This window comes from Sturnus vulgaris, chromosome 9 (genome assembly GCF_052056855.1).
Source record: "Sturnus vulgaris isolate bStuVul1 chromosome 9, bStuVul1.hap1, whole genome shotgun sequence".
In the NCBI taxonomy this organism is placed as follows: domain Eukaryota; kingdom Metazoa; phylum Chordata; class Aves; order Passeriformes; family Sturnidae; genus Sturnus; species Sturnus vulgaris.
In genome coordinates, this window is record NC_142251.1 from 11,589,385 (window position 1) to 11,615,833 (window position 26,449).

Genomic DNA, 26,449 nt, shown 5'->3' on the forward strand with positions numbered 1-26,449 from the left:
GGCCTAGGCAGAATTTAAGCATTATTTTTGTTGATTAGCTAAAGAAACTGATGTGTTATGTGAGAGTGTGCTGAATTTGGAGAACTTGTAACTGAGATAAGAAGGCTGCAGCATGAAAATATCCAGGGATGGCAGCAGTGGGTAGAGAGCCTTGTATTGGCCAGGAAAGACAGGTAGCAAAATCAGGAGAACTATAGACAACACGTATTTATTGTGTACTTGGTAAGCTTGGATCTTTATGCTGTGTTGGATATTTTTCCTACAGACAGATGGCTCAGACTCTCCTTTGGTTCACTGCAAGGTTTCAATTTGAAGTTATGGGTCAATATTGATCTCATTTGGCGTGCTTGGCATCTTGTGGGTAGGGGCACCCTTTGAGATTTTGGCAAGGGAAAGCTTTAGAAAAAGGTGATCAGTGTTGGAAGTCCATTTATGTACTGCCAAAAAGCTTATTCAGATGCTGCAGCAGTGACAAGAGGGTACCATTGTGGCAGATGGGCAGCAGTGAAACTGTGCTGAGGTTTTTTTCCCTAAGCTCTTGCCTGGCATTTATTACATTGATATTTGGGTGCTTCCCAGACATTAGATCACCTGTATGCAACATCCAGTGCTTTGCCAGCAGCAGCCAACAATTACAGCTCCTAGTGGAGGAGGAGGTGAACACTGCTCAAGCTTCACTGGTGCATGTGGGTGACTTCTCCACCCATTCTACTTTAGCTTCCCAGGGTAAAGCTGCAAACTTGCTTGATGATTCAAAACCCCTCACCTGCAGATGGATGCCTGCACTGCTGTCCACTGGTAACCCTGCCAGGGCCAAGCTGAGTGTGTGAGATGGAGATGCCCCCACAGAAGAACACGCTAGGGTTGTTATGCTCCCTCTGAAGGTTTGCAGAGGTCTCTTTGTCCCTAGCAGTTGTTCTGCAGCTGGCTATTGCACAGGAAGAAGGCAGCAATAACTTTTTCCCTTGTTTTTAATGGAACAGATTTTTACCAAAAGAATTGTAAGTATCTACCCTTGGCAGTGTGTGACCACAGAACGTGATTGTATGAGATCTTCATGGCTTATGAAGTCTTGTAGCAAGCTAAAGGCATCATTTTAGCTAAGGGTGGGGGGAGTCATTGAGTAAGTACAATGGAAGCACATTAAATTGTGCAATAATCGCTGTCCCCATCCACCTTCATTCTGGAGACTAACATCAGTCAATTCAAGGCTGCTTAACCCCTCAAAATAACAGAAAAACAAATAATTGATATAAAATATGATCATGAAATTCAGTAGTAGAAGAAAAAGTGTTAGGCTTTGCTTTCAGGTAAAAGTCACTTGATTACTGAGAAGAGCTATAATAGGTGAAGGCTTTAATCTTTCTAGAGACATAAATTCTGTCAACAGCTTCCCTATGAGGTTCTGAGTGTTAAGCTTGGGGAAAGAAAATCTGGAATTAACTCAATTAGTTATATAAGCATATGTGACTATTCTTTTCCTACAGGGAGTATGCTATAAATGGAGTTAATCCAAAATGGCTCAAGGGCTTTTTGGTTTGTTTTGCTTCTATCAGCTTGTAAGGGTCACTTGTGAGCTCACAGCTTCAGAGAACAATCACATGAAGGGGCTCTGGCAAACACTGGGAAGACACAAAACACAAATCTGAAAATGTTCATCAATGGCCATCTATTTCTCATCTGTTCCTTAGAAGGACAGGAATTTTCAACTGATTTGAAACGTCACTGATCAGGGTGTGTGAGGATCAGCTACGGGGCAAACAAATAGACAGTATTTTTCTCAAAAAACCTTCCCAGGGAGGATCACAAAAAGATAATTAATTCCAAAGGACAACAATTCCAGTGAGATAATTCACTTTTCTCATATGTATGTTATGAACTGCTGCCACAGCAGGACTGAGCGATATAAAGTCCAAATGACACGATAGATTACTTAGGGGAATTCTGAAAAATGAAATGGAAAACATATGGAGGCAATATGAATGTCTCCTTAGTGTGAGGATCCAGACTAGATCATTGCAAAGGGGTGGACCTCCTTCCTGTGATCTTGCATCATGTTTGGTTAGTCATAGACAGGAGTATTGCCATGATGCAATTTCTGCTCTGCAGAAAAGACAATCATTCTTCAGAAACTGAAGGATCCAATTTGAATCATGACTCTGACTATTGAAAGCTTATTTGTTTTAACCACATGCATTTTTCTGTGGTTTATCTCCTAATAACTGTGAATACTTTAGTGGAAAACATCAGTTGTTTCCAACAGTTAATTGAAGTGAGAAATTCAGACAGACAAAGCCATTCTATTATTTCATTCCAACAAGAAATGGTACATTGGCTCTTGGTCCATATTCAACATGCTACTGATATTTGCTCTAGGATGCCCAATGTCTATTAATCCTTTATTACTCTTCCTCTTCAGTCTGATTTCAAAGTAAGACAAGACAGGCCCAGGTGATCCTGGTCACCTCAGTGTGTCCCTGACAGTTTTTGCTTTATAATCTGATGATGTGGTCCATACCAATGAATGTCAATGTTTTTAAAAATTATTTTTATGTTTGGGGTTTTTGTAAAAATAAAAATACTTTGGTTGCCCCACAAGTAACATAGGAATATGAATGTAATCTGATTCAATTTGTTCTCTAGACTGGTGGAATTATTTGAAAATGTAAAAATATATAATGTCTGGCTAAGTTAGGCTGAGTTCAGATATTTTGTGCTAACAGAATACTGCACTTGAGACCACTGAAAAGGAGAGGAGAGCAGCAAGGTCAGAGAGGGCAAGTTGGAAAGCTCTGACTCGGAAAAGTAATTCAATCTTCTCACCTGGAGAGTCACTGTTAAGTACAAGCCACGAATTGCACTGTTGTAGTTCTGAATGGCATTTAAGAACTGCAGTGAGCTGTTGTACCAACCAAATACCATGAAGGGGAATGGAGGTCAGTGTATGTGCTTGGGTGCCTTTTGAATTTGTCACTTTAAGGTGTACATTCTCTGAATGCTGCTGCATGCATGCTCCCAAGCAAAAGCTTTCAGTGAGAATTGGAGGGCTCAATGTTAACATGTTGATTCTCCTATGTTTTTTTATGTTTCATTGCCCTCTGCTGAAATCTTGACCAAAATGTAACTTTTCTCCCATGGTAGTGATTTGCCTTTGAACCCCCAGGAGGAAGACCATGGCTGTAGGAACTTGAGCACTCTGTCTAATAGCACAGAGTAGCCCCACCACAAATAATCTGTCTTGGAGGTTGCTAGTGCCAGGCTCTACCATTGTTCTTGTGTTCTATTATTGCCAGAGTGCTGTTCGACTAAAAATGCTGTTTATTATCCTTTTGGGGAGGTTTCTTCTCTCTTAGTTTCCAAAACAAATCTAAGTGTTCACTATTTAAATTCTTACTTCATTAGGTAACTAAGCCATTAAAGTCTGAGAGACGAATACTATGAAACAGTTTTGAGGGCTAGTGTGAAGAAACTGAAATACATTCACAGCCACAGAAAAGGAGCTAATTATATGAGGACTTTATATACATGTGTGCACATGTATAGACATACATGTGTGCTCAAAACCAGACATATATATATGTACCCAATTAGCTGGTGGCTAATTATGTGTAGATCATTTAATAAACTCCACTCTTTTGGATCTGTCTCTTCTTCTGAGTAGCAGTGTCCATATAGGAACATCTGATGCAAAATTTGCTAATCTAAGGTGAAGAGACAAGCTCTTCTAGTTTGTCATGAAATGCACCTAGGAATATTTCTGTTGTATGATTCTTATCAGTGTTTCAAATACCAAGATATTTTTATTTAAAAAGGAAAAAAGGTTTATAGCATATTTTCTCCTATTATTCTCTTACTGCCTACAGAACAACACTGGTTGCAGTGGAAAATGCCCTTGTTTTTCTTTAAAATAAACAGTTCTATTTATAACTGATTATTGGTAGTACTATGTGCAAGAAGAAGGAAGCAAGGATCCTGTTAAGTGTGAGTATCATGGATAATCCCAATGAATAATACTGCATTAAAACTGGAGTACACTTGAGGCTAAAGCAGAATAATCTTCTAACAGGGTATTTGCTGCTCAAGACAAGTGGCTCTCCTGATGATAATATAATTAAGAGCTTTTTTTAATAACCAACCCTGCCAACTATACACTTAGTGAAACTACTGGCCCTAACACAAAAGGTGCTTTGATGTCTGTGTAAGTAGTTGCCACCATTCCTTGAATTGCTTTATGGTGCTGTGCAGGTAACCAGTTTGCAGCTCAGTCACTGTTGCTTTTCAGCCATGTCTTGAACACTCTGTCGAAAGTAACAGGCAACAGAACAGATTTGGCATAGAAGATGTTTAAATAACTTTTTCTTAGGAAAGAATTCTGTTCCAGCAGCGCAAACTGTTAGATTTGCTTGCACTTACCTCACTAAAAATGCAAGTACTTACTGTGAAAGGGGGGGGGTGACATGACCACCTAGTGGGGCTTGTTTTTTCAATGTGTAAATAATTTGCTTTTAGAGTAAGATGTTCCAGTACTTCCACTGCGTCCTGAAGTGAGAACTGAAAGAGCCAATATAAACCTGAACTCAGAGATTCAAGTTGTTTTGCGATTTTTTTTTTTTTTTGTGATTTCACCACATGCAGTATAATCAGTCACTATAGTTGGTGTCCTAAGCTCCTAAACTCTTTAAGAGCAGATCCTGGCTTCTGTGAATTATTTTATAGCACATTTAGGAACTTCCTGAGCAGTTCTTGGATTTTTCTTTCTCAGTGGGCTAAATCATAATACTGTTTACTTGCATTTCAGCCATGATAAGGAAACTTTCTGACTAGTCTTGGAATAGGTGAATTTAGACCATTCCTGTAAATAGATTAGTGTTTGAGAATAGTTTCCAGTGATTTTCACACATCATGGAAATTCTTCTGTAGTTTTAGAAAGCACTGCAAATATATGCTAAACACTTGAGCAAATGCCTCCTTGAAATAGTAATTAAATTAATATAGAAAATAAATTTAAACTTTAAAAACTTTAAATTTCCATCTATGTCATGACGAGAGCTGTGTGTTAACAGCCTTGTCTCGTGGTCTTCTCTCTCTCAGGTTCTTCCATGCAGACTTGCAGAGTCCTGACCCAGTTTTGTTTTGCCTCATTAAAGTTTATTTTTGTCAACTGTTGACTTTTTGTAGATTGTTGCTTGCTCCCCAGCTGATATTATTTCCTCTAACAACCCATCTCCCCTTGCTGTACCAAAATAATTTTTTTCCCAGCATTTACCTGGGTATACTGAATATGGTGCTACGAGGGTGATCTCTAAAACTATTCTAGTTTGGCTGTGGCCAACATCCTTCCTGCTGCTTTGAGCTGGCTTGGAGACAGGGAAGTAAGGATGAAGGAGAGCAGGAGGGGGAAGGTGGAAAGCTGGGGAGAATCCCACATATTTCTGCAGCTGTTCTCAAGGAGAGACAGGATACCATGATAAAACTCAAAAAGCTTTGTTCAAAGTACAGCAGAGCTCCTGTTTGAAATATATTTGGAGCTAAATTCTCCTGCCCCTCCAGTGAACTTACTCTGTATAGCAGTGTGTGTTTTGACTGGGCTAAAGAAAAGCTTCAAGCGATGCAAATAATGGCCTTCTGAAACCTGGATAGAAATAAACTGGGCACGCTCTAGAAATGTAAATGTCAGTAAAATCTCAAGTAGGTGTAAGAATCTGCTTTGAAAATTCACAGGTTTGCTCTCACTTAGCCAGGCCTTCTGTTGGGGAAGTTATGTTAAAGGAAGAGATTTTCACTTTAGCAAAACAATCTCCATCTCTGTTTGATAAAACAGAACTAAACACAAATCTGTCAGCTCTTTACCCAGCCCTGATGCCAGTCTGTTGAACTATGGCAGTCAATGGCCTGGTGCCTTTACCCTTCTAGTACAGGGCTGCTGTCATCTTGGAGGAATTCCTGATGCTTCACTTTGTGGGATTTTAAAATAGTAACCAGGGGAAGGAAGGAAATGCTCTTGAAGTTGCAATTGGGTAATTTTCTGATTGTCATTTTTCTTTATCATCCCACCATCTATTAATTATTCCAAGACCTTTAGTCCCAGCTGAAACCTTACTAATGTTACAGCCCTTAGCACACTACAACCACAGCAGCAAACTGCATGGCTCATAGAGGAGAGTGTGATGGCAAAGCCTGATGTCCTCAATGTTTCCAAAAGGGAAATCTTTACTGGTTGCTGTTATATTTGACTGATTTTTACAGGACCCTAGCAATGTGCAGTTCTCTTTATTCTTATCAGGGAAAGATAGAAAGATGTTAAATTGCAAAGCAAATTTCCAAGAATACAAAGGCTATGTCTGAGCTATGAGCTGAAAAAGCTGTCCCTCCTTCCTCCCACTTAACTTCTGACCCAGTTGCCTCTCACTTGTTCATGACTTCACCTAATAGTCAGGATTTTTTCTTCCTTCTAATGAAAACTCTCAAAAGATTTTGATTTATACCATTAAGGATGTAAATATCATGCTGGACAAATTTCAGTGGATCTGGCCATTTCTTCTGTGGCATCTGCTTCCAGAATGATAGTTCATTAAGGAGATTACAGGAGAGGATTAGTCCAATATAATAAAAGCTGCCTCTATCCCAACTCCAAAGCTATGCAAATCTACTTCAAGGGCCTTTAACTGCAAAAGATAACTTAATTTCAGATTAATGAAATGGAGGAACTCTGTGTCTGTAGATAGGTGTTGCATTTAGTGTGTCACAAAAAAAAATCTAGGCAATCCATATGCTCTGACACTTTCTAGTGCTAGCAGCCATCCTGTTTGTATCTGAACCCCTAAATTTGAATCAAACCACTCTTTAAAATCCTTCATGGACCTTGTCCTGACAGCTTGCTTCCATGACTGTTATACAAAATGCCGAAACAGGTGTAAAGTAAATCTTAGCTACTAATGTGTGTTTTTTTCAGTCAATGAAATCTGGTGCTGCAGCTTCTCCAAATGCTGTTCTAAATTTTATTAAAATGGAAAGCCAGACACAGTAAATTTATCTCCAACTATAAAGTATTTTCTTTATCATGTACTGCTACATTATAAAGAGACAACTCAGCTATGGGAAGAATTACGTCACATCTTGATAAGGAAAATCCTTATCAAGGTCTAAAAAACAATAAAAATGTTATAAATCTGTACTATTATGCTGTGCATAATAAATTACAAGTTATTTTTAAATTTGATGCTTTCTGGTGGATTAACAGAAATACTGTAGTTTTATTGAGATTAACACTAATTCTAGTAATATGTCTCTGGGGGAAAATGAAATGAATGTTACCCACCTGAGGACGATTAAAATGATTTTCTATCCAAAATGTTTTCTATTTAAAATATGTTTCTATCTATGCTTATTTTCCCGTCCTGGATGTCAACATGCAACATCACTTGTACTTGTGGTGCAAAAGAAATAGGTTGTTATGTGAGAGGAATGTTAAATTTGTCTTTACAAATGAGTTGTGGATCAGCCTGTAGATAAGGCTAGCACTGAGAGATAAAAGAAACAATGGGATGGATTCCACTGATTGATGAATGGAAAGAGATATTTGCCTTTACAAACAAACTGTAGGGCTGCTGATAAATGAAATTGGATATCGAAAGATGAAAGAAGCAACGGGGGGAAAACTATGAATTCTATAAGAATTAAAAATTAAAAGGGAGGGTTATACATTAGAGGGGAATTTCAGGTATCAGGCGTTCCGGGAAGTCTGTGCCTCTCAAGTACCTCAGCCAATGGGGAAAGAGAGAGGGAAATGCGGCCGGGAAAATAGGATAAAAAGGAGGCTGCGTCCTCCGAAAATTTGAGAGATCCCAGGGGAATGTCCCATGGCCTCTCCCTTTATTCGAATAAAGCAAAAAGGACTCCTCTGTCTCCTTTTTGGACATAAACCTCTGGTGTTTGTGGATTAATTTTCCTGACAATTTGGGGGCTCGTCCGGGATCTTTCCACCGTCCGGGGCGGCGGGCGGCGAGCGGAGCTGAAGGCGCGCCTCACCCAGTTTCGGTGATCAGCTCCCCTTGGTGCCGGCTGGCACCGGGCGATTGATTGGGTTCCCGAGACTGTCCAGGAGACAGACGAGTGGCGGACCAGGGGGGTCCGTGAAGAGTCCGCAGGGAAGGACTACTGAAAATCTCACCGGTGAGTAAAATGGGATCTTCGGGGAGCAAACCTGGGAGGGCACCCATGGAGGGTAGCACAGGTAAACCTGGGAGGGCACCCATGGAGGGTAGCACAGGTAAAACGGGGCACCCAGAGAGGGTTGGAAAGGTAAAGCCGCGAAGGGGCCCCGGCAAATGGGATGACGATCCCATAATACCCCCGGAGAGTCCCTTGGGGTGAATGCTGAGGTCTTGGGAAAGATTGTATATTCACCCAGAAGTAACTATGGAAATTATGGTAAAATATTGTTATTTTGTGTGGCCAGAGTATAAGTTGGCAAGGGGACTTATATGGCTACTTATGGAACAGATAAAATTCATTTGTGTCGAATTTTGTGAAGGTATTTAGAGGAAAGTGGTGAGGATTAGAATGTTTTTCAGCACCTTCCCCCGTCTTGTCCTCCAGTGTTGCCAGCTGCAGGTCGTCTGTATCCTCAACTTTCAGAGCAAGGGGATCAGGAAAATGTTATTCCTACAGCCCCACCTGAGAAGGATAATGGTGTAGGGGGAGGGGAGCAGCATGTTGTATCACCCCCCAGAACTAGAAGAGGAACTCAGTTTAGGGCATCAGAAGCCCCCCAAGAGACAGGGGTACACCAGATGCCACTCTGTCAAGTTCCTTTGGGGGGTCAAGGGGGAGGATTTGGGTTTGTAATTGTACCACTCACTACCCAGGATATAAGAGGGTTGAAAAAAGAATTACCCCCATATTTGGATGATCCCATAGGGGTGGGGGAAAAGATAGAGGAATATTTGGGAAATGCGGATTATACATGGAAGGATTGGGATTTTCTTTTGGGAATTTTGTTTGGGTCATCAGAGAAACGAATGATTTTGCAGAAAGCTCGGCAGCTGTGGGAGGATGAACACCCACAAGCAGCAGGGGGGGCTGGACCCAATGCACCTACGGTGGATGATGCCATCCCCCAGGCAGACCCCCAGTGGGACCCAAATAACCAGGCCAGTCTGGCTCGCCTTTTCGATTACCGTGCTTATTTGATCAGGGCAATCAAGTCTGCGGCTCCCAGAACTAACAACAGAGCTAAGGCTATGTCGTTAGAACAGGAGAAACAGGAAAGCCCTCATTGGTTGGAGAGGATTAGGGATGCCTTGAGGAAGCACGGGGGGATGGATCCTGAAGGGCCAGCCTTCAACACATTGCTTAAAGTACAATTTGTTACTAAAGCCTGGCCTGATATACGGAAGGGGTACAAAAAGATAAAAAGTGGCAAAATAAGCCTCTAAAGGAATTGGTTAGAAAACCGCAGCAGATATGTGTAAGAAGGGATGAGGAAAAGGCAGAAGCTAAAGCAAAGATGATGGCAGAGTTTTTGCAGCCCCAGAGGAATAAACCGCAGGGTCCAAGGGGTCCCCAGGGACAGAGGGGACGGGGTCGGCCACAAGGAAGTGGCAGAGGGATTCCCTCCTCGGCAGGGGACAGCCGACCCAAACAGCGGCTGGGGAAGAACCAGTGTGCTGTCTGCAGGGCAGAAGGGCATTGGAAAAACGAGTGTCCGCAAAAACAACTGGACCCTCAGGAGGAGGAAGTCCAGAGAATAAAAGAAATGGATTGTTAGGGGTGTCAGGGGCTCCTATTATACCAAAGACCCACCACTCAAGAGCCCTTAATAACTTTTAAGGTGGGTCCGGATCGAGAGGAGGTGTGTTTTTTGGTAGACACGGGGGCCTCTCGGTCCACCTTAAATTTTATACCTAAGGGGGGGAAATTGTCAAAAAGATCCTTGGTTATTCAAGGAGTAAGCGGGAAGGATGAGCGACTGCATTTTATTCAACCGCTGTTAATAGATGTGGGGGACAGATTTGAACTGCATTAATTCTTGTTTGTTCCTAATTGTGATTGTAATTTACTGGGAAGAGATTTGATGGCTAGAATGGGAATGCAAATTAGTATTGTACGAAGTGACACGGAGTCCGAAACTGTGATATCTTTGTGTAAAATGTCTGAAAAGGCTTATGCTAAAATAAATCCGAAGTATGGGCAGCTCCAGGGAAATATGGGAAACTGGACATAGAGCCTCTCCAAATTACTTTGAAGCAACCAGGACAAGTGGTGTCTAAAAAGCAATACCCTCTTTCAAGGGAGGGAAAGAAGGGGTTACAGCCTGTTATTGAGTCCCTGCTAAAAGCAGGTCTTTTAAACCCGTGTATGTCTCCCTATAACACCCCTATCCTGCCGGTTAAGAAACCGGATGGAACTTACAGAATGGTGCAGGATTTAAGAATAATAAATGAGATTTTCAAACCAAGGCATCCCACAGTTCCAGATCCATACACAATCCTAAATCAAATCCCTTCTTCACATCAGTATTATTCTGTACTGGATTTGAAGGATGCTTTCTGGGGGTGTCCAATCACAGAAGATAGTAAACAGTATTTTGCTTTTGAGTGGGAACAGGAGGAAGGAGGGAAAATGATAAAACAACAATTGACATGGACAGTACTCCCTCAAGGATATACAGAGTCACCAGTTCTGTTTGGGCAAGCTTTGCAGAAAATATTAAGAGAGTTTACTCCACCCTTAGGAGTCAAGTTGTTGCAGTATGTAGATGATTTGCTCTTATCAGGGGAACAGGAAAAGGTGGTTGAAGAGGCTACTGTAAAGCTGCTTAATTTTCTTGCAAAAAAGGGACTTAGAGTATCCAAAAAGAAAGCACAGTTGGTAGAAAAGAAGGTCAAATATTTGGGACACATTCTGTCCGAAGGGTTACGGTGTATTAATCCAGAAAGGATACAAGGGATTTTACAGGTACCATTACCCCAGACTAAAAAGGAGTTACGGCAGTTTTTAGGGTTGGTGGGGTACTGTAGAGCATGGATCGAGGAATTTTCTGTGGTGGCCAGACCTTTATATAACTTTTTAACTCAAAACAGTCCTAATGTTGTGGTATGGACACCAGAAGGAGAAAAAAGCTTTAAGAAATTAAAAGACAAATTGGTTAAGGCCCCAGTCTTGGCTCTTCCAGATGCAGAAAAAGAATTTCAGCTATATGTGGATGTCAAACAGGGTCATGCTAAAGGAATTTTGGTGCAAGAGCATAGGGGAACACGGAGGCCTGTTGCCTGTTTTTCTAAGTTGTTAGACCCGGTGCCAGAGGCTGGCCCCATTGTCTGCAGTACTTTGCAGCCACAGCTCTGATGGTGGCTGAGGCCCGAAAGCTGACAAGGGGAAGGTATCTCATTGTTAAAGTCCCACATCAGATTAAAGCTTTGTTAACTGAGAGAGCCTCTAAGTGGATGACGAGTGCTCGATTATTACAGTATGGATCTTGTTTAATGGAACAGGAGGATTTAGAATTTAAAGGTGGGGAAATTTTTAATCCAGCCTCTTATTTAAATGGCCCTGGAGAAAAGGGGGGCCAGAAAGAAATCCATGATTGTATCCAGGTTATAGACCTCCAGACACGGGCTAGGGAAGATCTACGGGATATTCCCTGGCCTGAGGGAGAGAATGTGTTCATTGATGGGTCCTCCAAGGTGGTAGAAGGGAAACGATTTACAGGATACTCTATCGTGAATGGGAAGCAATTAAGGGAAGGGGAGAGGTTACCACACACCTGGTCAGCTCAGACAGCAGAGCTGTACGCGCTTGTGAGAGCCTGTGAATTATACCAGGACAAGACAGTAAATATATTTACTGATTCTAAATATGCATATGGGGTAATACATGCATTTAGAAAACTATGGGAAGAAAGAGGTTTATTAAGCTGCAAAGGAAAGACATTAGCTCACGAGAACTTAATCTCTCGCCTATTGGAGGCAGTGAATTTACCAAAAAAGGTGGCGATAATCCACATTAAGGGGCATCAGGCAGGATGGTCGGAGGAGGCAATAGGAAACCGACTGGCTGATGAAGAAGCTCTCAAAGCTGCATTGTTGCCAGAAGTCTCTAAGATCCTGCCTTTGCTCCCAGTAACTGCACCGCTGCCAGAGAAACTCTCTTTTCCACCAGAGGAACTTGAGATAATTAAAAAAAGTGGGGCAGAGAAAAGAGAAAATAATTGGTTTACAAGGGATGGTAAGCAGTGGATACCAAAAGCTCTAGCCTTACAATTGTTAAAAGAACTTAATGAAGGGAGTCATTGGGGCTCCCGAGGACTGGCAGAAGCCTTCCTCAAAATGAACACTGCTGTTGGTCTCTTTAGCCTGGCAAAGCGAGCCACTGAAGGCTGTTTGACTTGTGCTAAAACCAACAACAAAGTTACAAAGAAACTGGCCAGGGGAGGGAGGCGTTGGGCAGTACGTCCCTTCCAGAGATGCCGGGTGGATTTTACTGAAATGCCTCGAGTGGCAAGATTTAAATATCTTCTGGTAATAGTATGTCAATTAACCGGGTAGCCAGAAGCATTTCCAACTGTGTCAGCAACTACAGGATCAGTTGTTAAAATATTTTTGGAACAAAAAAAATTCCAAGATAAGAGATGGTGGAAGTGATAGATTCAGATAGGGAAACTCATTTTACAGGAAAAATTCTTCAAGGAGTTATGACTGCTTTAGGAATACGGTGGAACCTCCATACCCCCTGGCACCCACAAAGTTCGGGCCAGGTTGAGAGGATGAATGGAGAAATAAAGAAACATCTCCTGAAGCTGGTAATAGAAACTAAGATGCCGTAGGTATGGCTCCTGCCCCCGGCTTTAGCAAGGATAAGAGCCAGACCCAGGGAAGATATTCAATTATCTCCCTTTGAATTGATCTTTGGAATTCCTTACCCTTGTAATTCTCAGCCGAGTGGGGGGATAAAGATAAATGATGTGTATTTAAAACAATATATGGCTCGGATACTGTCTCTTGTGAAATCTCTTTGACAGGAAGCTCAGCTGGCACAAACCTTGCCTTTGGACTTTTGCTGTTCACAACATCCAACCGGGAGACTGGGTCCTGGTTAAGGAGTGGGAAGAAGCACCACTGGTGGCCAAGTGGCGTGGACCTTTCCAGGTGTTGCTGACCACAGAAATAGCCGTCAAGACAGCTGAACACGGCTGGACCCATCACACTCGGGCCAAGGTCTCTGCAGCCCCAGAGATTTGGACATCTCAGCTGGAGGAGAAGGACGGGAAGCCGCGACTGACACTCCACAGGAGTGGACTGGAGCAGCAGCCAGTGCGTCGACATCGGGGGAAGCCTCGTGTGCCCACCCACAGAGTGCCTGCTGAAATAGTCTGTGTGGGCATCCCTCCTCTCAGATCTCCAGTCACTGGGGGCCAACCCTTGCTGTCATTGTTTTCTTTATATTAAGCCGTTTCTGTGCCTTCACTCGCCACAAGTGGTGTGAAAGACAACGTGAAAGTAAAAATTAAGTTAGGAAATTAGATTACACAATCAGAATGTTTCTCTTAATAATGTTACCTTTATATTATCAGTTAGGTTGGAGCCAAAAATGGGAAAATAATTGTTTTGACCTTAGGAGAAAAAGTAGCAAAAACCTTTATGGGAATGGGACATGTTTTCTTGGCTACCTGGTGGACTATAGGTTAAACAATTACTTTTTTTTCCTCTTATGTGCTGTAGCAACTCTAATCTTTTTACCATGCACAATCCCTTGCTTAGTACAACTTATTCAACATGTGATCAAAGGAATGCAGGTAATAGCCACGCCTACTGATCCAGAGATGGTTACAAAAGGACAGAAATTGATGTCACTCCAAATAATTACAAAACCAAAAAGAACTCAGGAACAAGAAATTAAGTCAATGATAGCTAAAGTTTGTAAAGACAATTATTAAAAATAAAAGAGGAGGGATTGAGAGGAATGTTAAATTTGTCTTTACAAATGAGTTGTGCATCAGCCTGTAGATAAGGCTAGCACTGAGAGATAAAAGAAACAATGGGATGGATTCCACTGATTGATGAATGGAAAGAGATATTTGCCTTTACAAACAAACTGTAGGGCTGCTGATAAATGAAATTGGATATCGAAAGATGAAAGAAGCAACGGGGGGAAAACTATGAATTCTATAAGAATTAAAAATTAAAAGGGAGGGTTATACATTAGAGGGGAATTTCAGGTATCAGGCGTTCCGGGAAGTCTGTGCCTCTCAAGTACCTCAGCCAATGGGGAAAGAGAGAGGGAAATGCGGCCGGGAAAATAGGATAAAAAGGAGGCTGCGTCCTCCGAAAATTTGAGAGATCCCAGGGGAATGTCCCATGGCCTCTCCCTTTATTCGAATAAAGCAAAAAGGACTCCTCTGTCTCCTTTTTGGACATAAACCTCTGGTGTTTGTGGATTAATTTTCCTGACATTATGTGACCTGCTAACACTGATGGTATGCTCTCAATAATAAGAATAGACAAAAAAAAATTAGATGCTCATAATCATCTAGAAAATATAGGGGCAGGAAGATCTTTACTTGTCGTGCACATAAATTTTAAAAATCTGCATTATGAACGCATTTCACTTAGATGTTCTCAAATTGGCTGGATCCAAGTTCTGATTCCTTTGCTCCTGACATGTAGGCTGTAATTATAGAGCAATATTAATAAACTTCTGGAGATATGGAATTTGCTTGCAGTGAAAACTTTGCAAAACCTGGTATTTTACACCAAAGGCCACTGTGTCCATAAAGTCTCTCACATGGCTTAGAGTGATCTATGGCAGGATTGCATTGCTCATAAGAAGGGTTTATTTAAAACAGTCAGACTACCAAATCTTAGTGTTTTGTCACTATAGTGAATGTGTGAATCTTCAACTTTCAGTTTGGGGAAGCTGTTAACAGAGGGCTTAATGACTTTTTGAAAATCAAAACCAACTTTGAGCAAAACATCAGGGCCACCAGAAGTTATAAAATATCAAAACAAACCACTTTTGTAATTTTCCAAGAACCACTGTATGGACTTTATTTGGACTGTTAAATGGACTTACTCTGACTGTTTCTGTTCCTTACATTATCAGGACTCTTAAAAAGTGTGGCAGCTTTAGGTTGTTTGGGTTTTTCTCTTCTGAAAAGTTAGCATAGCAATGGCATACATTCTTTCTCCAGTTTCTGAGAAAGAATACAGTGCTAGGATGACTGAAGTTGTATCCTGTTCAGTGGCTGCATTGGTGGATCCAGCACTCAGTAGTAACTAGACTGGAGTGTGCCACAGGACAGGATCCTCCTTTCTTTGCTGCTCCCACCAGTCAGGGAAAGGCTGTGCCTCGTATTGTAGGTCCAGAAGTGGCTGCTTTTGTGTGACTTGGTTTCTCAGGAGTGGGAGTCCTGGATGGTTCTGGAAGTTAGAAAACTTTACAGTAGTACATGACAGGGTTGCCAGTAATGGCAGGAGATGGAATTCGTGCCTCTGACTTCTGAGATACAGAAACAGTATTAAATAAGAAACGTAAACATTCAAAATTTTAAATGCCAATGGGATTACCTCTGCAGTCCTAATTATTAAAAATTATTTATTATCTAATATCTTAATTGTTGGTCTAATTATCTTCTAAACATAGTTTAAAATTATATGAATAATAACATGATTTTATTCTAGTGGTTCTGACTTGTTTATGTTCATGGGCTGGCCAGATGCAGGTGGAGAGCAGCTATTTAATATTCTGTTTGCTCTACCATGCCCCATTGTGGCTCTGTGCCACTGTTATTTCATGACAGTGAAAGCACTTCCTGAAGATAGGTTGCCTAATTTCCTAATGGACACTCTCATGCCATTCACTGTAATATGACACGTTGACATTAAAAATTATTACTGTTTTTAGGAAGGAAAGTGAGTCACAGGGAAAAGAATTAATGTGTCCTTTTATGCTGCTGTCCAACATTGGGTGCCTAAGATTTTTTTTTTTTGTTCATAGTGCTCAGCATTATGTATCAATTAATATGATCAAAATGTAACTCCTATTACCTTCAATTGCAGCTGCAAGTACCCACTGCATTGCTAAATAAGCCCTTGTGGTTTCAAATTCCAAATCCAGAAAATGAGGGAAAATAATATCAGTGCCTAGCTATTAAATCAAAGACCATTGCAGTGGATTTCTGTTAGAGACAAGTTCAAAATCCATAGCAGCTTTCAATGATTTAAATCATCAGACTTCTGCAGCTTTTCTTTAAAATGCATGGTATCATTTTTTCCAGTAAATGAAGCAGTGATCCTGTAGGAAACAGCATATTCATGTAATGCTGATTCAAACTCATCTTTTGGAAGTTTCATCTTTTGAACTAGAAAAAGTGGACAAATGGAAAAAAAACCCAAACCTCTCTTCCTCACTCCAACTAAAAAAATCCCAAACAAACCTAAAACCAAACAACAACCCCAAAACTTACTTTGGGGAAAGAAGGGTGTGATGATGTAATTGAACAATTCTCAGATCTGTACTCAGGCTGAATTCCTGTATTTCTTTAGTCTTGTGTTCAGTGCTGCAACTTTAACTTCAAGGTTACTATATGGTCCAACAAGGCAATATTCAAGTTCTTTAATTTATTAAACACGTTAAGATCCCCTTATACATGCATATTTTTATTTTCTCAGTCACAATTACACAGCAGTGTAGACTACTGTCAAAGGTGAAACTGCTGTCAGCTGTAAACTTGTAAAATTGTTAATTAAAACAATTGCATGGGGTAGATTTTGTTAAAAATTTTTATGAGAGTTGTCAGATTTTTCAAAATATGTAAAGGTGATTTCCTTGAGGACACATTTTAATAGTTTGAGATGGACTCATCAAAGTATGGAAATGCTTTGCTACTGGCATCTTTTATGGGTGAAAACAACTTCAATAACAAGATATTTTCTTCACTGTATAGCTGGTGGAGTGAAATCTGTTGGCATTAGGGCACAGCATAATGGCTGGTTAGATCCTCTGAAGGCTCCAAGGAGGGTGTGTATTTAACAGGGCAGTAGGGTAGAGGTTTATTTGGATTCAGAGGAGTAAAGCTCATGATTCCAGATCTATAAGCAGCTTTTGCTGTTGCTCACATGCCATGGCTAAGTAAGACATTAAATTTGCCAAGTACAGGATTTCACAGAGAGAATCTTAATGGAAAGAGTACAGTTAGATTTCAGTATAGTTCAATTGGTTTCATAATCAGGAATCAAGTACAGAATGAGGTTTAAAAACAGGAATAGGTTTTTTTTGTGACTGTCTGATCATCTTCTGTACAACTCCCCATATGACACCTCTGCTACCAAGAAAATGTTGCTTACTTTTGTGGTTGCACAAATCAAATTCTTTTCTGCATGTCTAAACATCATGGCCAAGACAGGAAAAAAAGATCTGTGAAAACCTTTTTTATATTCCTGAGATTATGGTAATCATGTTAAAGATAGATTTATAGCATGCTAAAATAATGCTAATTCATACCATTTCCTGAAACAAGACCATCAGTTACACTCGGGGCTAGTTTATATCCTGTTTTGTGATGGTGTGAGCAGGATGTTGCTGAACAGGGTGGCTTAGATCTGACATTGCTGGGGTTGAGACCCTCTAGGTGTTACTTGAGAGTGGTGTAAAAATCCACCCTTCCCTCCCCTGCCCTGCACCAAAATTAATTCATTCCTGAATTAATTATATTTGTCTTTTCTGCTGCACTTTTAAGCTTTTCCTTTCAAGTGCAAAGAAACATTAGATAAAGCCTTGGGAAGAGAGAGGGAGAGGTTTGTTTGTTTTTTTTTTAAAGACAAACCGTTTGGGTAATGACAGAGCTTAGCTCACAAAAGCAGGCTGGATCTTTGGAGGAACGAGGCAGAGTATGTCCCTTCCTCTTTAGTTCAGGAGAGGCATTTTCCTAAGCTGAAATGCTGCTTTTATATTTTGTTCTAATTTAAGGCCTTCCACGCCATGATTGAAGTTGTCACGGTTCTTTATCCTAAACTCCTTTTATGTTCACAGCTATATTCTCTGGGATAAAATCTCATTAGAGAATAAACTGACATGACCATATTGCAGTGTGAAACAGTATCAGATTTTTTCTGGTGTTAGTTACATCTCATAAAAACAGTTGGAGTGTAAAACATTGCTAGTAGAGCAAAGAATGTAAAAACTTTATAGTGGAGAAACCAAATACATCCTTTACTGAAGAATGTACAAGAAATGCCTATTGAACAACCATATCCTCTATTCAGCAGTTACCTGCAAATGACAGCACATTTTCAAACACATCATTTAGCTTTTGAACGCCCTTCAGAATATTACTGGTGGGTCTTCTTCTCCTGGAGACTGCAGCAAGTTATAAATTTGTTTATCGTACTATTTTTATACAGGCAAAACATCTGGTGGCATAAGCAGACACAGCACTCTGAAGAGTTACTTAGTCTGTTTTAATTAGAGGAAAGCTGTCTGGGACAGACACTGTTCTTCTCTAAGCATGTGGGGATTTTGTTTTTTGTTTTGGTTTTTTTTCCCTCTGCATTCAAAAAAATCCATTCTGTTAAAACACATTTAAAGAATAAATACAAATAACAGATGATATACACTTTTTCATTTATATAAAAAAAAAGCCAAACAATCTGTAGTTCAGTGTAAAATGATCACTGGTTACTAATCATCTTTGAAAACAGAAACCTGAAGCTCTCAGTTGAGTATGCATTGAAAAGAAAATGTCAACAGTCTGAAAAGATTACTGATTTGTAGGGTTTGCTTTTTTCTGCTTCCAGGAACTTCTACAGACCTTTGTGTTTTAATCTCTGATTATTCATGTATTGTTAGGTGTGGCCAACACTTGATTTTTTATTGGTTTTGGGGGTCTATTTTCGCTTTATTTTTTTTTGTTTATTTGTTGTTGTTTTTGTTGGTTTTGTTTGGTTGTTTTTTAAATATAATTTTTAGTTGAAAGAAAGGTGGGAAGCCTTGATTTGAGTGTTTGTCTGTGCATTAGAATGGGTCTGGGGGAACACCAGAACATGCAAGGTCTGCAAGTGCTGTGTGGCTGTGCTAAATTGTTTCCATGACACTGAGTAATAGTGAGGTGATGAGCTGAATTTTGAATAGCAGGAATGGTGCTGAGCAATCCTTGTCTCCTGCCAGTGAGACATGCAGAACTATTCCATGACTAAATTTTTTTTTTAATGGCTCTGGGTTGTCCTGCAGCTGAATAAGGTTCAGATGAATTGTGCTGAGAAGGAAGCTGGGCAGGGCAATATATACTGACTCTTTCAGCAACGTGCACATGGCAAGCTTGCTTTAAGCTGTAAGGATATTATGAAAAGTAACAGTGGAATTTAGGCAGTAACAAGCCTCACCTGTTCTCCTCAGCTTCTGCACTCCAGAATGCAGCAGAGGTTCACCTCTAAAATGAAGTACTCAGGCTTTATTAAGCCTTTTTTCTTACCTGGAAAATCAGCATCATTAAGAATTTTAAATTAAAATTCCATGTAGCATTTGGAAAATCTGGTAAGATTTCCTGTTCAAATCATAACCTGCTGATCTCATCCTCTACCTCTGCCATGGCATTGGACTGCTGGGTACCCTAAATTTCTTAGAGTGGTGAGTTACATGAGGTAAGGATAACTTGATACAGAAGGCTGGGAAGATGAGATCTCTGGATAACAGCAGAGAGGATCTGTTACTCTGCCACTGACTCGGGTTGCACCTGAAGGGTGAAAAATGCCACCTTGTATCATCCTTGTCTGATAAAATTTTGTAGTGGCAGCAAGTGTAAGAATAGGTTCTTCCTTTTTGGCACATTTTCACTACGTGAACAAGTGTCTGATTTCAATGATCAGTGAGACAATAGCTTTAAGACTTTCTCTAAGCCTGCACTTTTAAAATACAGATGTGCAACTAAAACATTAACTTACTGTTTAAATCTGCGAGGTTTTGGCTTTGAAGCTGTTACCACAGGTGAAAGTGCAGCTTCATCAGGCACTGAACAAACCAACAGTTCATGGCACAGCCTGCCCAGCAGAACTACCCACACTGGCATTACACACTCCTGCTTGGATGCTGCGATTGTGTAGCTGAAATAATCTCTGCAAATTAAGGTTTAACTAGCCTTCTCCACAAAGGATTGATTTCTTATGACAGAATTAGTTTTTAAGAATTAGAACTGAAAAGGACTGCTGCCCACACAACCATATTTTTCCCAAGGTTATGTCGCCATAGGAATTTATCAGAAGGGTTTGGACTAGACGGAAAACATGCAAGGTCTTTGTCCTCAGAAGTACAAGTAGTGACTTTGTGTGGCCTGTCACAATGACTCAGACTTGAAAAGCAGATTCACACTGCCTTTGACATCCCCACCAGGCAACAACAACCGTGTTAATTTTGGATAGAAAGCTGCAAGCACGACTGAAATTTATGTGAGCTATGTTTGGCCTAAAGCTGATTTCAAGAGTATCATAAGTTCAGGTGAAGCACTTCATGAGACTCGTGGAATGATGTGCTTACAATGGCTCTTTGCTTTTATAATTTGGTAGATGCCTTTCCTTGTGTAGTTTCTGAGGTGAAATTTGCTCAGTCTAAGGCTGGACTTTGTGTTGCTCTTTGTGGTGATGTCAGCTCTAGTCACACCTTCAGTTTTGTCCCAAGGAGAAAATAAAGTGAAATCTCATATCCCTCCTGAAAGAAAGAGGGAAGGATAGCTGTTGCTGATGTCTAGTAATGATGAAATATTTTTAATATCAATTTACGAAAAGTCTAAAAGTCAAAGTTCACCACATTTTGTCTGATGTGATGTTTAGAATCAAGGCATGTCAGAGATGCTTAAAACAAGACAACTACTCATGCCTCTGCCTTTCCCTAAGGAATATAATTCACTGGAAATCCCTCAATGCTTTGGACATGTTGAAATGGTTGACCTTTCCAGGATGGTTTCTCTCCAGTCTCATTCCTTTTATTCTTTACAGAACTGGTAAGGTAGAAGGTGGGAAGGGGGTGGAATATTTTTCATTTGAAGATGAAAACTTCTTCCATCCCCACCACACAGGTGAAAGGAATAGTTTCACTCCGTGGAAAACTAGATTCTTGACTGCTGGAGAGAAAAATACACAATTATTTTTTATTCAGGAAATAATGAACTATTTATTTATCTTACTCACTAAGAAAGCTTTATTACAAAACTCCTTATGAATAACTAGTACTTAAAAACCACAGGAATTGCTATCCAGAATGATCTAACACTGGTTGGTGGTAGCTTCTAATAAAAAAAGGTTGTAAGTCCCTCCTTTACCACCTTCTTCCACTGACTTGTCATTTAGATATTTCCTTAAATTAGTCAACACAGAAACTTCACGGAGTTCTTTTCCATTAGTCTTCCCAGCAATACTACAGTTTTCAGCTTAAGATTTGTAATTGAACAAGGAAGTGGATTTCCAGTGGTGAGAGGTGCTGAGGAGTTTGCAGGACCTGTGTAAGAGTTCAGCACTTTGGATGCTGATGCAAAGGCCAAACACACATTGACATCTCCTCTGGAAATGCACAGGAAGGCAGCTAAGGAGTGTGATCAGGAGAAATCCCCCCAGGCCCTTTCTGGGGGAGGATTTGCCCTGCATACAGATGAGAACATGTAGTTCCTTTAGTTTGGACCTACTTACTGTCTGAGGGATTGCACCTGCATAGGAGAGGCTTGCCAGGCAGGGAACAGTATTGGTTATTAAATGTTAAATGTGCAGCACAGCACTAACCCCTTCTGGCTGCCACACCTTGAGGGGCTCTGTGGTAAATGGTTCCCTTAACATGAACTGGAGAGTATTGCCTACCTGTAAACAGGTACCCTGAGTTGCTGCAGGGAGGATGAAGACACCCACTACAAGGAATTCATTAAGGGAGCCAGAGAGCCTTTGGTACCAAAGCAGCAGGAGTGAAGCAATGTGGCACAAAAGGAATACAGGGAAGGTGCCAAGTACAGAAAATGCAAAGGGTTCCAAGATGAAGTCATGAGAAGTACTGAGAAAGTGTAAAAAGGGAGAAAGAGACTGCAGGAGAAGTGACAAATATGAAGTAAAACCTTTATGATATACAGGGTATGTTATATAAGAGAAGAATTTGAGTTTGATGAGATTATGTTAATTGAAAGATTACTTCAACAGCTGAATGTATTCATCTGCACTTTACCCTATTATCTTAACAAGGTCCAAAGAAAGTTGCACAAGCAAAAAACCTCACAAACGAACCCAAGCTTTCCATTCCCTGTGATGGATGCCAGCTCTTTACTCCAAAGGGCGTGCACAGCACAATGCAAACGCCTCTCTTGGGATATTTGGGCCGGTTGCTAATAATGATTATTTCTCACAGGGCAGCAATTTAGACAAAGGGAAGCCTGCTGTACGGTGAAAAGGGCCGAACGTAAAACAACACTGCACTCTAACAAGCAGCGTAAGGATTTTTACAGCCCCAGTAACAGAGAGAGTTTGGACTCTTCTGCCCGACTGTGAGCAGCCGTCTCCGGAGCACACCGAGAGGGCTGCGCAGGGATTAATTATAAACACGGCACTTGATCCGCAGGCAGTGCAGAGCCCCTGCAAGGCACAGGGCGCTGCTCGTAGGTACAGAGCTGCCCGGGAGGGTCCCGGAGCCGCCGAGCACACGCTGGAGCCATGAATCAAACCCGGTCATGTGATGGAGGGGCGGCGCTGGGCTGGCTCCCAGCCAGTGGCAGGAGCCCATGGGTGGGACGAACCGGGCAGAAAAAGACTAATATGACTAACGGAGCCTGGATGCGTGGTACCTTTATTTGGATCTACAGGAATGTAGGCTCTAGCAGTTCTGCAGCTCTACCAGCCTCTTGCCTGACACTGGAACTGCTGCTCACAAAGTAGAATCCTGCTGCTCCTTGGTAGGAAGGATAGAGAAAGAACATGGCCTGCATTTTGAAGGTAAATCTCTATCTGTTGCTTGAATGCATTGTTAGATAGCCCCTCGCTGCTCAGAGGCATGGATTTGGTATAGTCCTATTGCATCGTCGTTGTCTTTTTGAAAACTGGCTTTGTTTGGTAAATGAATATGGAGAGATTCTGCAAGCACAGCTGTGCTCTGCTTTCCTCTGCCATTCTTTCTCATTTTTCCCTGCATTGTCAGAACTGTGAGCTAGCGGGAAGAGAAGTGTGTACCGAATAATGGGAGGGGGGAGACGGGCTCTGGTTTGTCTCAGCTGACTTGGTCTACACTGAATTCCTTCAGGAGCAATAGCATTTGGGCAACAGACTTCCAGTACAAAGGACAAAACGGGCAACTTATTTTCTTTTTCTAACCATGCAGCATTTACTGCTCTTAAAGCAACGGCTGCAGATGTCCACAGCTGTCCCAGTTGCTCCTTAAGCACACGCTCCCCTGCTGAATCCGCTCCAGATCCACATGCTCCACACAATCAAACTCAGTATTTAACCGCATTTTCTAATTAACAATCTATTTGATAGCGGGTTTCCCCCCTTCATGCCAGCAAATACAAGCATAAACTTACCGTGTGATCACATGCTTTCTCCAGCCTGCTTCCCTCACCGAGGTAAAAGTATTTGGAGCCCGCCTGCCATGGAGATGGAGGGAGCATCAGTGGCTGGGATTGAATGGGAGGGGAGGAGGCGGAAGTGCGGTCAGTGGAGAACAAGCCGCGTTTGTTTCCTTGCGGCGCTGTCACTTGCGGGGGTCACTCTCCTGTGCCCCGCTTCGGAGCGCTCCGCTTCAGCTCCGTTTGTTATCTGCCTTGCTGCTTTCTGTGCATACTTTGTGTATATTTGCGCTTTGTTTCTTTTAGCAACTAAAACTGATCTGTGAGTTCTTTGTTGTTTGCAATCTGATCTTCTAGCATAGAGTTGATTATCTCAAACTTTGCGATGGTCTGTCATAACAGTTGCTTTCAGTGTATTAACGAAGTGGATATATTGCAAAACTTTCAAACAGCTTCTGGATAATGAACATTTAGGTATCTCCATGAATCCAATCCTTAGCACTACTTTTGAGCATTTAACTTTGAAAAAAATCTTGTTATTTCGCGTCATTCTTTTCCTGATTCGTTCGTTCATTCATTCTCAGCTAGTGGTATGTGGATGTTTTTTTGAATTGTCTGTCTTGTAGGTTGTGGTAGCTTATGTTAATAAATATGGCAAAGTCTCCTGCGAGTGCAAAAACTTTGCTAAACTAGCAGATTCTGCTTGGAGCTAGATGGTAACAAACTCCTTTAGTCAGGCAGCAGTAGTGCAACTGAGAGTTGTGATTTGAGATGAGAAGATGTGAGCTCTGCGAATGGAGCCTGGTTTCACAAAGATGAGCATGTAAACTCCTCTTTAAACACTCCCTAAATGACTTAGGTTGGATCTGCCAGTGTTCCAGAAAACAGAATTTCTTTTTTTTAAGTCTGTGGCAAGATCAATGCAAAATTTTCCTTTTGGCCATAAGAGTTAAATAAGAACCTTTTACAAGAAAACTCCAGTTTCTCTTTTGCCCTCCTAATTGTTTCCTCTGGAGCCTGGTGACATAGCCTGCGACAAGCATGACTTAGAGTTTGAACTGTAATGTAATAAAAACCTTCTGTTTGCCTGGGCCAGGAACTCCATTTGATTGTTATTCTGATGATTAAATCAATAGTTTAATTGGTATTCCTTGACAGACAGCCCTCTTCCAGTTTAATTCCTAATCTTGTTAATACAGGCAGGTGCAAGGATAAAAAGTGAAACAGATCTGAGAAGATTAGCATTGCCACAAGGCAAGCTGGATTTTCTCAGACAAACATCCCACAGGAGTAATTTAAATGTCTAGCTCAAGATACTTACTTGTATATAAGTTTTTAATGTAATGTCTACAGCTTTTTTCCTAACAAGGAAATTCAAAATAATATGTATATTTTGACATGACACTAAGCTCCTTTCTTCCTGAAAATATAAACGTGTTAGCTACACACTTCTCCTTTCCCTAGGGTTTGTCCTGAGCTTGTGTGGAAACAGGAAAAAAAACCCCAGGAATGTGTAGATATAGAGTTGGAGTAAGTGGTGTCACAGTCGATGGGAAGCCAGAACAACTGTGCATCCTTTCCACTTCAGCCCTGAGTGTCTCTCTGACTCTGCCTTGTGACTTACCCTCCTCCCTTCCTAGATTTTTAACCTCCTGACAGTGCTGTTGAGATTTGTTGAATATTGGAGTTCCATATGATCGAGAGTTTAATAGAAATGCAGTTGGATAGAGGTGTCTATAAAGTGCAAAGAACAGGGATGGCAGTTAATAATTAACTGAAACTACTTAGAGTGGCTAAGAGTGTGTTAGAAGAGGTGCATCACCTTTAGATCTGAACATCTGCTTATGCTATGACTACTGCATGCAATAATCTCTGTGTGCAGCCTGTGCAAAAATGCTTTGGAAGGGGATTCTCCCTAAGGGTGCCTGCTGTCTCCCTGGTGTTTGTTGTGCACTCTTCCTAGGTAAGAGTGATGGGGCTGTTACTGATCGTGGCTCCAGAAGCTTGGTCAGTAGTGGGGCATTCTCAATAAAGCCGGTGAAATTAATATTTTGAGGCATTCTCTCTTTTGTTAAAGAAAAACAGGGAAAGATGCAAGTTCTGAAGTGCATGATGTGTTTTTATTTTCTCTGTCAAGACTTTAAAAATCACGGCAAATAGGTGAATCAAGTGTAGGCATTTTTTGGAAGCAAATAGTTGATCTTATGCTTTTTAGTATGGCAGCTGCATGTCACATTGCCAGCTACTAGATTAGCACTGATTACTAGTTATGCAGTCACTCTTGTCCCTAATGATATTGAAGTCCCTAAATTCCACTGTATCAGCCAGTGACTCTTGAAAATGAGGACAGATTTCACTCAGTAAATTACTTCATACTCCATTTCCTGCATAATTGAAACATAATACTTCAAAGTATGTGTCATTTTATGGTAAAACATGAATGATAACACTCTGTAAAACCATGATATCCCCCAGTCAAGACTGGCCCATGATATTTTAAAGCAAACAGGACAGGTAACTTAGTTTGCACATGCTGCAGTTTGCAGGAGATTGTCTTACCCTGTTCCCAAACTCTTCTTTTTGAATGGAAGTTTTGAAGAAGATGATGGAGATGGATTATGTTGTCACCTGAGTACAATTTTAACTGTGTAGGCTTAATGTGGTAGAGCTTAATAAACAAAATCTGTGTGTGATGGGCCTGTACAGTGAGGACTAAGAATGAAATCTAGGAAGACACTTCCTTCTGGTTTGTGTGCTATGTATTTACTGTGCAATGAACAACGAAGGTTTAATGTGCCTGGGGGCTGGATGTGACCTTCTATCAACAGGGGTTACAAACTTTCAGTGAAACTCTGTGGTTTGAATATTATTTGCATAATGTGAGGCAATGTTCTTATTACCACAGCTGATTGAGGGTCCTCTCAAAGT

General features: G+C 41.0%; 1 protein-coding gene and 1 long non-coding RNA gene across 2 annotated transcripts in view; one reads left to right on the forward strand and one right to left on the reverse strand.

Annotated features, from left to right (window-relative positions):
• Nucleotides 1-18,084: 18,084 nt before the first annotated feature.
• On the reverse strand, nucleotides 18,085-23,662 carry LOC148222809 (uncharacterized). The gene is made up of 2 exons (XR_015805370.1): nucleotides 23,537-23,662; nucleotides 18,085-21,109 (listed from the first exon to the last, which is right to left on the reverse strand). It is a non-coding gene; the product is annotated as an uncharacterized LOC148222809 (long non-coding RNA).
• The window catches only part of ST6GALNAC3 (ST6 N-acetylgalactosaminide alpha-2,6-sialyltransferase 3), a 215,756-nt gene continuing 212,037 nt past the window's right edge, over nucleotides 22,731-26,449 (forward strand). The window contains exon 1 of the mRNA XM_088169819.1: nucleotides 22,731-22,952. Coding sequence (XP_088025945.1) covers nucleotides 22,935-22,952 — 18 coding nt within the window. The 5' untranslated portion in view covers nucleotides 22,731-22,934. The remainder of the gene's footprint in view (nucleotides 22,953-26,449) is intronic.